The sequence below is a fragment of the Monodon monoceros genome, unplaced genomic scaffold (assembly GCF_005190385.1).
Source record: "Monodon monoceros isolate NGI ecotype Baffin Bay Population unplaced genomic scaffold, NGI_Narwhal_1 Super_Scaffold_20, whole genome shotgun sequence".
Classification (NCBI taxonomy): Eukaryota; Metazoa; Chordata; class Mammalia; order Artiodactyla; family Monodontidae; genus Monodon; species Monodon monoceros.
The window spans coordinates 51,041,544-51,059,019 of NW_021703777.1; the positions used below are offsets into that span (position 1 = coordinate 51,041,544).

The window sequence follows — 17,476 nt, forward strand, 5'->3', positions numbered from 1 at the left end:
ATTATTATTCCTTTGTAATATAATTTGAATCAGGAAGTGTAATGCCTCCAGCTCTGTCCTTCTTTCTTGAGATTGCTTTGGCAATTCAGGGTGTTTTGTGGCTCCATACAAATATTAGGATTGTTTTTTCCTATTTTTGTGAAGATGCGTTGGAATTTTTATATGAACTGCATTAAATAGAGAATGCTTTGGTTATTATGGACATTTTAACAATATTCTACTCATCCATGACTTTGTATATCATTATAACTTTTTGTGTCTTCTTCTATTAATTTCAAAAATGTCATAGTTTCCTGTGTACAGAACTTTCCTTTCACCTCCTAGGTAAATTTATTCCTAAGCATTTTATTATTTGTTATGCCATTTTGAATGGGATTATTTTCTTTGCCCCTTTTTTAGGTGTTTTGTTAATAGTGTATAGAAACACAACTTATTTCTTTTATGTTTATTTTTATCCTGAAAATATACTGAATCCACTGATTGTTTCTAACAGTTTCTTTGGTGGAGTCTTTAGAATTTCCTATATATAAGATCATGTCATCTGCAAAGAAACACAATTTTACTTTTTCCTTTCAAATTTGGATGTCGTTTATTTTATTTATTTATCTATTTATTTATTTATTTTTGGCTGATTGCTCTGGCCATGACTTCTCATACTCTGTTGAACAGAACATATTTGTTATTCCTGGTGGAACTTCAGAGGGAAAGTTTTCAATGTTTTATTATTTGCTATTATGTTATCTGTGGGTTTGTCATGGATTGCCTTTATTATGTTGTCATGTTCTTTTTATACCCCGTTTAAGTGTTTTTATCATGAAAAGATGTTGTTTTTCCAAACTTTTTGCATCTATTGAGATGATCACATAATTTTTATTTTTCATTCTCTTAATGTTGTGTATCACATTATTGATTTACTTATGTTGACTCATCCTTGAAGCCCAGGGATAAATCCCATTTGATCATGGTGTATGGTCCCTTTTTTTGCACTGTTTAATTTGGTTTGTTAATGTCTTATTGAAAAATTTTACGTCTATATTCATCAAAGATATTGGTCTGTAATTTTTTACTCACTCAGATTTTGTTTTTCTGGGAAATTATTTATCTCTATTTTTGAAGGACATCATTTTCAGGTAAAATATTTTGGGTCACAGATTTTGTCTTTCAGAACTTTGAATATACGAACCAACTCTGTCCTGGACTGTGAAGTTTCTACTGAGAAATCCAATAATATTCCAATAGGGATTTCTTTGTCTGATATGAGGTGTTTTTTAGACTTTCTCAGAACATTTCTATGGATATGTCTGTTCCACATTGCTTCTTCCCTCTTGAGGGGGATTTCTTTCAATTGTATGTCTCCTTTTGATCCCACAATGCAAGCCACATGTTGAGAATCTTCCATTTATTTTCCCTAGTACTGAGTCCTGAAATGTTAGTTTGTGAGTATTCTTCCAATCCAACAGACATGGGTCTGATTTCTGCACTTGCTAATTCCTGCTGTCCATGGCAGTGCACAGAAGGATACATTTCTGTGGGTCAGGGAGGAGGAGCAGAGTGGTGTGGGTGAGGTACACGAAGCACTGGAGAAACCTGTGGTCACTCAGAGGGGTCTGCAGATGAGGTGTCCAAGGAGATGGTGGGAATCCTGATGGAGTCCACAAATGGTTTAGCAGGAAGAATCACAAAGTGGTTAGTAGCAGTGCTTTGATGAGTTTAAGGCCTGGCAATGATCCCAGCCTCTCGTAGCCCCTACGCTTTTCAGATCACCTCAGTAATCTCGGTAAGGTGAGGAAAAAGTGTACATTCCTTATTGCTGGGGAAACCAGGCACTCACTCATACAATTTCACTTTCCCCTGTGGGAGACATTACATTTCACATGTATCTTTCCTGGCACTAAGCCACAATAATGGGGAAAGGAATGACACAGAAAAATGAAACTATTCTTCTTACCTTCTTCAATGCACACATTTTTGGAATTATTTGCTTCAGTGGTGGAACAAAACTTCTTCACTAGACTTTCTGATTCCCAGAAAGTTATGCTCACCCCTGGGGGAATGCCAAAATCACTGTTCTGTGGGGATGACAGTAGAGATATCCTATTCTGCAGTCTTGCTAATGTCACTACAGAAAAGAAATTCTTACCATGAAAACCTCAAAGGAAGCTGATATCAATGGAGGTGGAACAACATAAGATTAGAAAACAAGTCAGGATCTTGTGGGTCATTTCAGAGAATATAGATTTTAATGTATAGATGAGAGAAAGTTATTAAAGCATTTTACTCAAGTATGATAATTTCTGAAACAGATTTTTTTTGAAAATCAGAAAAGTTTCTCTATGGAGAGTGAGTTGCAGGTATGCAGAAGTTGAAGCAGTGATATCAGAAGGGTACTGCAGTAAGTCAAAGTTAGATATAAAAATGACTAGAGTCAGATAGATGCAGTGAAGACTACAAATGAAAATAGGTTGATTTATAATTTGTGAGTAGAATGTATAGAAATAGTAAGCAATTGAATAATTACACAATTATATTTTTATTAAGGACCAGTTATTCTCATGATAATGTTATTATCATTATATATTCTTATTGATTAATTGCTTGAGGAAAATCAACTTTTTAAGCAAAAGGATTATAGATGTATTGTCCTAAATATCATTGAATCCATTTCTACATGGTATAGTGTCTTCCAGTTGTGAAGATCCAAGCAAAAAATGGAATTTTACATTATAAAAAGTATCTTAGAACAGGAAGGCAAGGAAAATAGAATTGGATATGCTGGAAGGAAGGATAAGATTATCAAGTTATGCTCTTCATGACTTCTGCATTCTAAGATATCTCTTCTCGATATAACATTAATCTGATGAGAACCAGAACTTGAACTCCTATCTTCAATAACAGTAAAAAGATATCTTTTTCTTCTTCTCTTAAAGATAGATGTGATTTAGCAGAAAAGGCACTGAATTTAGCTTCAGAACATTTGGATCTAAATCTCCCTGCCTTAACATCTCAAAGTGTGCATATTCTCTCCTTCTGGCAGTAAGTGATGGCCTCATTCTTATCTGCAATATTTGGCAGAATTATCAGTATGAGAAACACTACAGAGACCATTCTGTTCAAAAGAACATTCAAATAAAACCAGAGAAAAAGATCCAAACAATCTAGTCTTATTTGAATATGCATCAGATGATGATGGATTTTCTTAATATTATTTAGAAATTATTATGGATTTGTGTTTAACTTCACACACCCTTTTTTTGATATCCTCTCAAAGAAGTTTGGTAACTCTCATTCTGAGGTTTGTTTTTTCCTAACTTATTTTATTGACTTTATTGACATTTTTTTTTCCATCAAGGCACTTGCATTTCATTTTACTCCTCAATACAAAGTACACAACTCAAAGTTCAGCCCAACCTACTATAAATTGATTGGGAGGGTCAAGTACAAATCTTTGGATTGTGAGTTTCATGCACTTGGTTTAAGCCCAGATTTAGTTTGAGCAAACTTAATATCATGAAGACTGTGAAAGGCTTCTGTGTCATTTTCATGCTGCATCTATGGTTCTTTGACTCTGGAAGGACTGGGAAGGTACTTGTATGGCCCATGGATTTTAGTCATTGGATTAATCTAAAAGTTATTCTGGAAGAACTCCACCTTCATGGACATGAGATAACCATCCTGGTACCTTCAACAAGTTCTCTGCTTGATCATACCAAGATTCCCTTTAATGTGGAGATACTTCAACTTTCAATAAGTAAAGAAAGTTTCATGGAAGAGTTCAGTGCTGATCTCTATACACTTTCTTTTGAACTGCCGAAACTTTCATGGTGGGACAGGCAAGTGAAAATGACAAAAGTTATAAAAAATTTTTTAGCATCAGCTAAAAGAGTATGTGACAGTGCTGTCACAAACAAGGATTTACTCATCAGGCTACAGGCAGCTAAATTTGATATCTGTATTGCTGACCCTTTAAGCTTTTGTGGGGAATTGGTGGCTGAACTCCTCAATATTCCGTTTATATACTCTTTTCGGTTTTCCTATGGGAATGTCATTGAGAGATTGTGTGCCAGGCTTCCTATGCCTTCTTCATATGTTCCTGGCATCACATCAAGACTGACAGACAACATGACTTTTATACAGAGGCTGGAGAACTGGTTATTGTATACAATGAGTGCTATGATGTCTTCATACTATGCATTTGCAGAATGGGATGAGTATTACAGCAAGATTTTAGGTGAGAGAAATTTGCATGTAATAATGATTCATATTTCATATGTAAAATGTGAATATTTATCTGACTGTAGGAAAACTTACAAAAGACTTTTTTTTAAGTGAGGACCCAAGCTCCTGTTGCTTAACTGTTTTGAGTGAAAACAATAAAAACAGCTCTTTTTCTTTCTTTTTTTAAACTTTTTCTTTTTCTTTTTTTTTTTTTTAGATCATTGAGTACTGCAAACATATCAGAGAAGGAATATTCTCTATATTTCTCCATAAATTCTGTTTGATGCTACTAATTTTTTTTCCAGAGTATCTGGAAAACCCAAATCTGACGTGTGCTTAAGTTCCATAACCTTAGACTACTTCTCCCTTGTTTACTTCTCCTTTTATACACTTGTTTTCTTTCTGATTAACCTGCTGTCTCTCAGGCTTTCTGTTTGCATCCTATCAAGGCTTGATTGACTGATTCCTGGGCTTGGAAAGTGGTAAGCATGAAACTGGAAAATAAATAAATATATCTTGATTTCATTTGCTCTTGTCTTCAAAAGGAGAAACAAGGAAGATTTTTCTCTAAAGGACCATGTTTCTAGACTTTTAAACTTATCCCATTGTTATCTTGTTATTGTTCTATTCATAATTGCATTAGAGGTCAACTAGAGAGCTTTGACCCTGAGCACAAAGCTTTTCTCAATTTAAGCAAGTCTGTAACCACTTTAATTTTCCTTTTGCATAATTGATTTTTTTATTAAAGAAACTTTTATTTAATTGTGTTAAGGATGATTTTGCATAGTATATTAGTTATCTTAGAGGAAGCAGTATCCTATTTATATTATTTAGATTTTTTGAGATATAATTAATATATAACATTGTATTAGTTTCAGGTGTGGATGAAAAAGTTAATCAATAGTCAATCTAAGAAATGGACAACTTTATTTGAGCCAATGTGGGAATTATAACCCAGGAGACAGTCTTTCAGAAAGCTCTGAGGAATGTTTCACCCATTAGAAGTCAAAGCACAGTTATATGTTTTTGAGACAAAGGGTTTTACATCAAAGGGTTATACATCAGAGTAATGTATTGACAGTTTACATAGGCCAACAAAGCGAGTAATGAGTTACTGTGACCCTTTAGGGGATTAAGGAAGGAATGTTATATCCTAAGGAGTTACCTTGTTGGCACCAGGAGGAAACTGGCTTTTTTGTTTGTTTCATTTTTGTTTTGTTTGTGAGCAGGCATTCCTGTGTCTTCTAAGGAGATCTTGTTAATGTACAATGCAGATGCAAAATGGACACTAAAGGGGAGCAGGGTAGTAGCTCAAATGGCAGAGAAAATTTTACGTTAAATTTTTCTTGTCCTGCCTTAAAATCATTTTGTTTCATCACAGGTGGACAACATAATGATTTTATATTTGTACATATAGTGAAATGATCACCACTATAACTCTAGTTAACATTCATCACCACACATAGTTAAAAGTCTTTTTTATCTTGAGATGAAAACTTTAGATCTATTCTCTTAGCACATTTTAAATATTCAATACAGTATTATTAGCTATAGTCACCATACTGTACATTACATCCCCAGAACTGAAAGTTTATAACTTTCGTCCACATTTACCTATCTATTGTGCCCACCCTCCAACCGTAGGATCTTGCAACAACCAATCTATTCTCTGAAATGTTTTTTTCTCTTTTTTTTTGAAGTTCCACATCTAAATGATATCAAACAGTATTTGTCTTTCTCAGTCTGACTTACTTCATTTACCACAATTTCCTCAAGTTCCATTCTTGTTTATGCAAATGGAAGGTTGTCCCTTTTTCTCATGACTTAATATTACTCCATTGTTTATATAACCATGCTTTCTTTATCCATCACCCATTGAAAAACAGATTGTTTCCATATTATGGCTATTGTAAATAATGATGCAATGGACATGAGAGTATAGTAGGAATTTTATTTTGAGTTTTTTGAGGAACATCCATACTATTTTCCAAAGTACCTGCACCAATTTACATTCCCACCAACAGTGCACAAGTGCTCCCTTTTCTCCACATCCTCACCAGTATTTGTTAACTCTTGTCTTTTCGATGATAGCTACCCTAATAGGTGTGAGGTGATACCTCATTGTGATTTTGATTTGCCTTTCTCTGATGATTAGTGATGCTGAGCACCTTTTTATGTATTTGTTGGCTATTTGAATATCTTCTTTGGAAAGATGTCTACTCAGGTCCTTTGCTCATTTTTTTAAATGAATTATTTGCATTTTTGTTTGTTTGTTTTTTTGCTGTCGAATTCTATGAGTTCCTTAGACATTTTGGGTGGTAATGACAAATCAGATACATGGTTTGCAAATATTTTCTCTCATTTCATAGGTTGCTTTTTCATTTTGTTGATCATTTCTTTTGCTCTTCAGAAGCTTTTTAATTTGAAGTAGTCTTCACTTTTTTATTTTTAATTTTATTGCTTATGCTTTTGGTGTCATATTTTAAAAATTATTGCTAAGACCCATGTCAAGGAGCTTTTCTCCCATGTTTCCTTCTAGGAATTTTATGGGTTTTCAGGTCTTATATTTATGTTTTTAATCCTTTGCAAGTTAATTTTTGTAGCAGAGTAAAATGTGGGTCTACTTTCATTCTTTTGCATGTGAATATCCAATTTTTTCAGTGAAAATTATTTAAAAGACTGTCTTCCTCCACTATTTCTGGCTGCCTTGTGAAATATTAGTTGACCTTATATGCATGGACTTATTTCTGGGCTGATCAATGGGTTTGTTTTCATGCCAGTACCATATTGTTTTGATTAATACAGCTTTAAAATATTGCTTGAAATCAGAAAGTGTGATGCCTCCAGGTTTGTTCTTCTTTATCACAAATGCTTTGGCTATTTGGAGTCTTTTGCACTTCCATATGAATTTTAAAAGTGTTTTCTTTGTTACATATTTTAACAGAAATATCTCTAATACCCTATCATTACTAAAAATTAATTTTATTCCTAAAGAATTAAAATTTACCTTTTTGGTTGTGATCTATTATTTTATGTAGCCACTTCCTTTTTTCTTTTTTGGATATCTGTTCAAAATTTCCTCTGAGAAGTTATTTCTTCAACAACTCACAAACAATATGAGTGCTTCTAATGAAGTATGCTGCCCAGGAATATGCCATATATTCAAAAAAGGCATATGACTTAATCAAGGTCGACATGTTGCACTGAGGATTTTTCTGGGCACTCTGTGACAGAAACAGGTGCTTATATCTCTAGACTTGACCCTAAAACAAAAAAAAATGTGGACAGAAACTGCTGCACCCATCACTTACCCAAAGTCACAGTCCAAGCTGCAAAAGGCAAAACCGAAAAAAGATAACTTAAAATCTCATCCTAGTGACATTTTCTGAGCCACGGATCAAGCAGTGACTGATCTACAAGTGTATTGAAGTTATTTGTTTACCTCTGGTTCCAGCAATTTTGTACTCAGTTTTGGAAGCTCTTTTATAGTGAGACATAAGTTATAGGACACAACTCTGTCTCTGATTCCTTGCTAGCTCTTGGCACCTTAGAACATTCTTTTGGGGAATATATCAATAATCTGAGAAAGAATAATAAAGTCTTGGTAAATAGAAGAAAAAAATTTCTTTTACTCTCATAAATTTTAAAATGCTATTAGACATAGATTATCATTCAGTATCAGTTTAGTATCTCCATTATAAAATGTATTCCAAGTATATTTTTCAAATTTTAAAACTGTAACTCATAACTTATACAATTATAAATTGAATCATGTCATAGATATGTTCAAATAATTGAGGAGAAAACAAGTAAGAAGGTATCTGGTTCAAACAATATTTTGAGGAAATATTAATATAACATTTTGGGAGACAAAGGAATGTTAGGATAATACTATTGGGTTAGACACAAAAATGGTCAATGTCTAATAGGGCAATAAAATCATAATTTAGGGGATGATATTTTCTACCAGACAGAAATATACACACCAACTTTTTAACTTCACAGTGTCTGAACAAAAAAGTCCAAAATAAATCAATAATAAATAACAAAATAAAATGTAGGCACACTTTCCTGAAGATGTAAATAATCCTTTAATCATTCAACAAATGCCCCAGCATTATATCAAATGTGGCATTGCTTTTGGAAATTTGGAAAAGTTTTTCCAAATTTGACATATTTTCTCACAATCTCCTTATTCAGATCAATTATTTTTTTATTTCTCCTACAATATTATCTTCATTTCAATAAGATGCATTAATCACACCAGATTACTAAATCAGTAGTGGAGAATTAACAGGAAAAAGATATCATCTTGATATGAAAGAAAGTGAACCAAACATATGACCCTGCAATTCTACTCCTAGGTTTATAACCAAGAAAAATAAACACATATGTCCACAGAAAACATATACACGAATTCTCAGAGCAGCATTATTCATAGTAGACAAATGTGAAAACAACCCAAAAGTTCACCAACTAATGAATGAATAAACAAAATGACGTATATCCTTACAAAAATATCATTCAACAGCAAAAAGTAATGAAATACTGATACATACTACCACGTGGATGACCCATGAAAAACATTATGCTAAATGAAAGAAGGCAGCAAAAAAGACCACATGATGTATGATTTCATTTATATTAAGTTAAATAAGGTTTTTCTGGAATAGGCAAATGAAGCAAAAAGTAGATTAGTGGTTGTCATGGGCTGGGAAGAGGGAGAAATGAAGAATGACTGCCAATGGATACAGGATTTCTTTTGCAAGTAATAAAAATTTTTTTTAATTTAATAATGGTGATGGTTTCACAATGTTATAAATGTACTAAAAACTACTCAATAGTTTATTTAAAAAGAAGAATTTTATGGTATATAAATTATACGTCAATAAAACTGTCATTAAGAAAAGCATGGGAGTAAAGCATCACACAAAGAGAATAAAATTATACCCATGGCTGATACAAATAAGGCTCCAATATGGGGTCTGTGCTGGGTCTGAAACTGGATTTTGAATACTTTTGTCATTACCAGAATAAAACCCCTAAATTACTGAGATCTGCTTGTGATCTCTTACATAGATAGATTGTCCTGGTAAGATCAAAACCCTTATATTTTCTGATCAAAACTTTAGCACACTTAGAACATCAAGGAGAATATTCAAAAAGCCATGCAGTGAGAAACCAGATAGCTATGGTTTCCTCCTATCAGTGATATGGAGTACGTATTTCAAAAGGACACCAAAACTCTGGGTAAGGTTCCTTATACCACAGTAATTGAATAGAATTCAAAAATGAAGCTCTGGTTCCCAACTAAGTAAAATGATTTAATTCAGAGTCACTAATCTGAGTTCTTATTCTGTTAATGTTCACTTGGTTTCCACTTCAGTTCAAAGGTAACCCTTTTGTACTGTTTACCAGCTAAATATGTCAAAATAGCAAATATTTCATCACCAAATTATTATGCAGTGCTCTCTCTTCACCAAAGAGGACAAAGTCTTGTAAAACAGGAGCTATAATTATGTACAGCAAAGGAATAATCACTTTTAAATGTTTATGAAAAGATTTCCATTCCTGATAGGATATAATAAGTATGGAAGCATAGCCCCAAACACCAGAAGAAAAGATGGATACATTTCAAAAGTTGTTTTTAAAAGATATCAGAGGTTTTGGAGCAATGAGGATGAGATAAATTGGAATTCCAGAAGAGGAGGAGACTCTACCATAGTAGGCTGGGATCACTGGCTGAATTTCTTGTTCATCGCTAGGAGCACATGCTGATTCTGAGCTTGGAGTGGGACTCAGGCTTAGCTCAAGCAGAAAGAGTCTGTTGGCAGAGAGAAAGCAGCAGGCTTTTGCCTTGTTCCATACTTAAATCTGTGTTTGGTTATGCATAATCTCAGTATTGTGTACTCTTGGGGGGCAAAGGCCTATTGATTTCTCATGGGTTGCATAGAACTAATATTGCTTCTTTAAAGATTTTTCTTAGAAAATTCTATCGTAAAACATGTCCCACTTAACATATCAGATTGTTTTCCCTCTATCGTCTTTTATTTTTGTTCAGGAAAACGTACCACATTATGTGAAATTATGGGGAAAGCTGAAATGTGGTTGATTCGAACATACTGGGATTTTGAATTTCCATTCCCTTACTTACCTAATGTTGAATTTGTTGGAGGACTGCACTGCAAGCCTGCAAAGCCCCTACCTAAGGTAATTAAATGTGCTTATTTTTGCTTCTCTGAGTATTTACCTCCTGGAATCATTTCTAGTTTATTATTTTTTAGTATTTGACCCTCAAACTGAAAACCTGGACACAGGAATTATCCACCTTAGACTATTACATTACCATTAAGTATTTACTACATTATTGTGGTAATCATTAGTGATGCTTATCAAATATGCCACATATTTGACAACAGTAATGTCCCTAGCCCCTGAGTTTAGTGGAATTGTCCAATACTCTCAGGGCAATGAGAATGAACTGAAGTGACAGGTATCACTTCCAGGTCCAACACAATTATCAGGTGCACTTACTCCAGAGTTCTCTTTGGGCTGTCTTTGGGCTGTGTTCCAGAGTAGCTACTCTGCCAATCTGAGTCCTGGTTAAAGAATATATATAACAGTTGCAGCTCAATGATGGACATATGGCATGAGAAAGAAATAATGTAACAGGGAAGAGCCAAATCTTGACTACATGTTGTATCTGTTTCTTTTACTTTAACCTTTGCTTTCCGCTGCTTTTGTTCACTAAAAGGATACTGTCTATACATAATGGCTTGCCTTGGGGAACCCTACCCCTCTGCCTGAATGTTAAACCAAAGTGCCTTTGTTCAGGCAAACATCCAGACCCTGTCCACCTGTGGATGGCTACAAGAAAGAAGAAATTAACACATCCCCTCCCCGAGGCTGGCCGTTCCAGGTGATATTTGCAAAACTTATGGCCTTTTTACTTTACTTCCTCATCTCCCCCCCACACACTTTGCGCTATAAAAGAAACTAGCATCCAAACCCCGATAAGATGGTTATTTTGAGACTTTAGCCTGCCATCTTCTCAGTTTGCCGGCTTTCTGAATAAAGTCATATTCCTTGCCTCAGCACCTCGTCTTCAGTTCATTGGGCAGTCCTGCAGTGAGCATAGCGATCTTGGACTTGGTAACAATAAGGTGTTGTTTTAGGCCACTGAGATTTTGGAGCTGAAAGTTATTTTGCATAACCTAGTCTAAAAGCTGGACATAGTAGGGAAATTATAATAGTTTGAGAAAAGATCAAATAGAGATGGATGGCCCACCCAAAATCCTGGCATAAGTTCAGTAATGGTGACCTGTTTGGTTTGAATAGAGGAGAGAAATTAGCCTGGAGAGATGATCAGAGGATAGGTTATAATAAACAAATGGGCAATACTAAGTATTCTTTACTTCAAATTTAAGGTCAATGAATGATCAATGTATACTTTTTAAGCAGTAACGTGATACAACTTACCCTTTCATAAATATTATCTATTGAATTGTTTGGAATGGAGCAAGATTTAAAGGAGGGAAATGAGCTGAGATAGAAGTGCAATAGTTCCTGCAAGCCATTGTAGAGATCCAAACTACAATATGATAACAATTTTGAGTATAAATGGAGAGGTTTAGGAGGTATTTACAAAGAAAGTCAATAGGATTTTCTGATAGGCTAGAGATTAAGGAAGAGAGTTCCAGAATTAATCCTTGGCTTTTTGTTTCTTTGTACATGTCATTTCTTTACATTTCTTTATTTATTTTTTGTACAGGCAATTTAGTAGAGAATATTATCATTTATGAGGAGAAGAAGGAAAGGGGAACAGTTGTGAGGGAAAATGATTTGTTCATATTTGCATATGTTGAATGTGGTACAATGCAGTGTCTAGCAAGCATCTACCAAATACATTGGTTTAATCTCAGGGAACAGATTTATGTAGTATTTATGGTTTTTTAAATTAATAGACTATTTTTAGAGACACATTCACAGCAAAATGGAGCACAAAGTACAGAGAGTTCCACCTATCTCTTGCCCCCTCCCATGCACAGCTTCCCCAACCATCAATATCCCACACTCCTGCAGCACATTTGTTACATTTTATGAACCAACATTCATGTTAATTTCAACCAATGTCCACTGCATACAAAAATGTTAACTCTTTGTGTTGTACGTTCTATATTTTGATAAATACATAATGACATGTATCTACCCTTATACTGTCATACAGACTCTCCACTGTCCTAAAAATTCCCTGTGCTCCACTTCTTCATCCTTCCCTGCCCCTAAATCTCTGGAAATCACCATTTTTTTTAACTTTCTCCGTAGATTTGCCTTTTCCATAAGCAGTAGTCTCACATTAGTAGTCAAGGAATAAGAACTCATGACTTTTTACTGGCTGCTTTTTGTGAGCATTACATCACCCAGAGTGAAAAACAGAACTTGGGGTGGATCAAAATACTATAAACTAGATGCCTAAGGCTTCTGTGAAGAGGGGTTATTCCTGAAAACCTGACCATTGACATTAGAGAAATAGATGAAAGTATAGAATAAAGACATAAAGACAAGTACACTTTTTTTAAAAATTGAACTTTTAAAAAATATTTTATTTTTATTTTTTTTTACTAGGGTATACTTGCTTTACAATGTTGTGTTAGTTTCTACTGTACAGTGAAGTGGAGTTCCCTGTGCTATACAGCAAGTTCTCACTAGTTATCTATTTTTTACATATTAGTGTATATATGTCAATCCCAATCTCCCGATTTATCCCACCCCCCTTTCCTCCCTGGTTGTCCATACATTTGTTCTCTACATCTGTGTTCTATTTCTACCATGCAAACAAGTTCATCTGTACCATTTTTCTAGATTCCACATACATGTGTTAATGTGTGATATTTTTCTCTTTCTGATTTAACTTCACTCTGTATGACAATCTCTAGGTCCATCCACATTTCTACAAATGACCCAGTTTCGTTCCTTTTTATGGCTGAGTAATATTCCATTGTCTATATGTACCACATCTTCTTTATCTATTCATCTGTTGATGGGCATTTAGGTTGCTTCCATTACCTGGCTATTGTAAATGGTGCCACAAAGAACATTGGGATACATGTGTCTTTTTGAATTTTGGTTTTCTCTGGGTTTATGCCCAGTAGTGGGATTGCTGGGTCATATGGTAATTCTATTTTTAGCTTTTTAAGGAACCTCCATAGTGTTCTCCATAGTGGTTGTATCAATTTACATTCTCACCAACAGTGCAAGAGGGTTCCCTTTTCTCCACATCCTCTCCAGCATTTATTGTTTGTAGATTTTTTGATGATGGCCATTCTGACTGGTCTGAGGTGATACATCATTGAAATTTTGATTTGCGTTTCTCTAATAATTAGTGATGTTGAGTAGCTTTTCCTGTGTTTTTTGGTCATCTGTATATCTTCTTTGGATAAATGTCTATTTAGGTCTTCTGCCCATTTTTGGATTGGGTTGTTTGTTTTTTTGATATTGAGCTGCATGAGCTGTTTGTATATTTTGGAGATTAATCCTTTGTTGATTCATTTACAAATATTTTCTTCCATTCTGAGGGTTGTATTTTTGTCTTTTTATGGTTTCCCTTGCTGTGCAAAAGCTTTTAACTTTCATTAGGTCCCATTTGTTTATTTTTGTTTTTATTTCCATTACTCTAAAAGGTGGGTCAAAAAGATCTTGCTGTGATTTATGTCAAAGAGTGTTCTGCCTATGTTTTCTTCTAAGAGTTTTATGTTGTCCGGTCTTACATTTAGGTCTTTAATCCATTTTGAGTTTATTTTTGTGTATGGTGTAAGGGAGTGTTCTAATTTCATTCTTTTACATGTAGCTGTCCAGTTTTCTCAGCACCAGTTATTGAAGAGGCTGTCTTTTCTCCATTGTATATTCTTGCCTCCTATGTCATACATTAGTTGACCATAGGTGCGTGGGTTTATCTCTGGGCTTTATATCCTGTTCCATTGATCTATATTTCTGTTTTTGTGCCAGTATCTTTGGAACATGGTCTTTTCTTCTTAAACTTTAGCCCCATCTACTGAAGAAATAGAGGGAGAATCACAGTTAATCATGTATGTGTGTTCTTATAACTCTCAGCACAACAATCCTCTAGTGAATGTGACCCAACTAGGGATCTGCAGTAAGACTCAGACTTTCATCTCTTTCTTGTAAGGAAGACATACGAAAACGTTGGGGAGAGGAGTGAAAAATTTCCCTCGCACTACAACATGATAAAAATGTCAGTTTGATTTTGAATGCCACAACATAAGTTTGTGGAATTACAGAATTTGTTTTTTGTGCATCTCAGGGCAACAGAATGTATTAATCATACTCTCAGTTCATTCCACTCCATAATCAGCCCATGGCAAACATCTCTTTTGATTAATTTTTCTTACATTTTTTCTTTGTCTTCTTCTCTTCCATTACCCCACAACCAGTGGGCACCCAGTCAAATGCATTTAATGTTTATCATCTTATTTCAATTTAAACAGATAACTGTGTATCCTTAAACTATATGTAGAAATGATTTGAGTTGTTTAATTATATAAATGATGTTATGCTATAATTCACATTTTCTCATTCTTATTAGTATATATAATTTTTTTCATATGTATCCAAGTTTCTATTTGTAAATTCATTTCATTCATTCTGACTGTAGCAGAGAATTTTGGTATCAGGAATGCTTAGGGGGTTACAACTTCCACATTTTATCTAGACCTTGATTATTATTCTATTTTCTAATACGGGTCAGTTTCACAGAGGCAAAGGGATATCACACTGATGAATTTTATTTGTAATCTCCATTTATAGCAAAGTTGAACATTGTTTCAGAAACTTATCAATTATCCTTATTTTCCTTTTGTGAAACTCATATATTTAGTATATTTTTGGATAATCTTTTTTTTTTCAAGTAATATCAATTCTTTCCATCATTTAGAATATCTAGGTATAAATCCTTGATCTAGCCATTGCAAATATCTTCTCCTATGACTCCATATATTTGTTAATATTTTCTCTAATTACCTTTTTTAAACATAAAGTACCAAATTTGATGTAATCAAATCCATCTTTTTATACATTATGATTTGTACTTTTAAAAATCTCATTTAAAATATTTTTCTCTTTACTAAGGTTAAAAAGACATTCTCCTATATTTTATTTTTAAATGTATAATATTATGTTTTAACATGATACATTTAATCCATTCAGATTTTTAAAATTAATACATGATAGGAGGTAAATATTCACCTCCATTTTTTGTCTGAATAATGAACATATTATTGTACCACCAGTTAATAAACCATCCACTCAGTGTGATATTTTCTCACTGATTATCCCAATGAATTATATCATCTTATCATACAGGAGGCTTTCACATACTCATGGCTCTCTTTCTGGCCTCACTACTTTATTCTATTGTTGACTTTGTTAGCAGGTCAGTAGATTTCATTTTGTATTGTTTATTATTATCGGATTGAAATAGTCTCCAGTACTCCTTTTTCTTTTTCAAAGTTTATTCATTATTTATGAAAATGTATTTTTATATACTTTTTAAAATATTTCCTAGTATCTGAAGAATATGATATATAATTGAAAATAAATTTGAAGTGATTGATAGCTTTACATATTATATCAATCCATCTATAAATACAGTGTAACAGTTAATTTTATACATCAATTTACCTGGGCCAGGTACCCAGATATTTAGCCAAACATCACTCTGGAAGTTTCTGTGAGGGTATTTTTGGATGACATAAACATTTAAATATGTGGACCTTGAGTAAACAAATTGCCCTCCATTATGTGGCTGAGGCTCATCCAATTAGTTGAAGACCTGAATAGAACAAAAGACTGAACACTCCCAAGCAAAATAAGAATTCTGCCAGTAGACAGCCTTCAGACTTGAACTAGAGCAATGGCTCTTATCTGAGTCTCCAGCCTTATGGCCTATTCTGCGGATTAAACTTTCCAAACTCCATAATCATGTGAGTTAATTCCTTAATATAAATTTCTTCCTTGTCTTTCCACTTTAAGTCTTACACATTTTTATCTTCTCTTATTTGGTTGAATTAGTTTTGTTACTAGTTCAACATAGGATGAAAAGATTTCTTTTTACTTCATTATAATTAGATATGATATTTTTATTTTTAATGGAAAGCCATATATTTCTACTATATTACTGTTAACCTCAGAGTATTCATTATAGTTCTTTCTGCATGTCTTATATGGTCAGGAATTTATATGTCTACCTCATTTCTAAATGTGTTTGTGGAAGCTTATACGAAGAGAAAATATAACCAAAATAAAAGAAAATTGAAATTTAGAAAACAGAAAAAAGTAAATATACCAAAAGTATGTCATTATACTGACTGTGATTCAGCAGAAAAATGAATGATAATCTTATTAGCATCCAAAACTAAATATAAAGTGAAGCACCAGAACTATTTAACTTAAACTAGAAATTTGGCTCTGCCAGCTACTGCTGCGTAGACTTGGACAAATTACTTAACCTTACTGAGATAGCTTTCTCATCTGTAAATGTATACATATCTCTTAAGATTCCCATATATCTAAGTTAAATCATACATGTAAAGAGCTCTGTAATTGGTAGAAGATAACATGTAGTCAATAATTTGTAAACACACACACACACCCCCCTCTATCATGCTGAAGGGAACCTCCATTTAAATCATTTTTAATTTTCTTAATAACCAGTGATTTCAGGTTATACTTTGTACACTGAAATGGTTAACATACGAAAAAACAGAAGTGTTCTAAGAATTCAGGCATATTGAGAAAAGTGTGTGACATTCTTGTAAATATCAACTTTCATATAACAAAGACTATTTCCCTCACAGGAGTTAGAAGAGTTTGTTCAAAGCTCTGGAAAACATGGAGTTGTGGTGTTTACTCTGGGGTCAATGATCAAAAACCTCACAGAAGAAAAGTCTAGTGTGATTGCATCAGCCCTTGCCCAGATTCCTCAGAAGGTCAGATAATCTTACTTTTTCAGTGACAGCTTCTTTAAATTCCATGAAGATATCCTTAAAATTGTGCTTAAAAATGTAGGAAAAGTTATTGGTATTGTTAGTGTCAATTTAACTGAACTGTAAAGAAAAAATATTAAATGGTAAAACAGGATATTTGATTCTTATCTTGCTTTAAACCTGACATTACTAACAGGAAAACATATTGCACAATTTTCTTTAAATAATGACCTAAAACTTAATCATTCACTACTGTCAAA

General features: G+C 33.6%; 1 protein-coding gene across 1 annotated transcript in view; it reads left to right on the forward strand.

Annotated features, from left to right (window-relative positions):
- Nucleotides 1-3,577: 3,577 nt before the first annotated feature.
- Nucleotides 3,578-17,476, forward strand: part of LOC114902691 (UDP-glucuronosyltransferase 2C1-like) — an 86,885-nt gene continuing 72,986 nt past the window's right edge. The window contains 3 exon segments of the mRNA XM_029235159.1: nucleotides 3,578-4,228; nucleotides 10,277-10,425; nucleotides 17,088-17,219. Coding sequence (XP_029090992.1) covers nucleotides 3,598-4,228; nucleotides 10,277-10,425; nucleotides 17,088-17,219 — 912 coding nt within the window. The 5' untranslated portion in view covers nucleotides 3,578-3,597.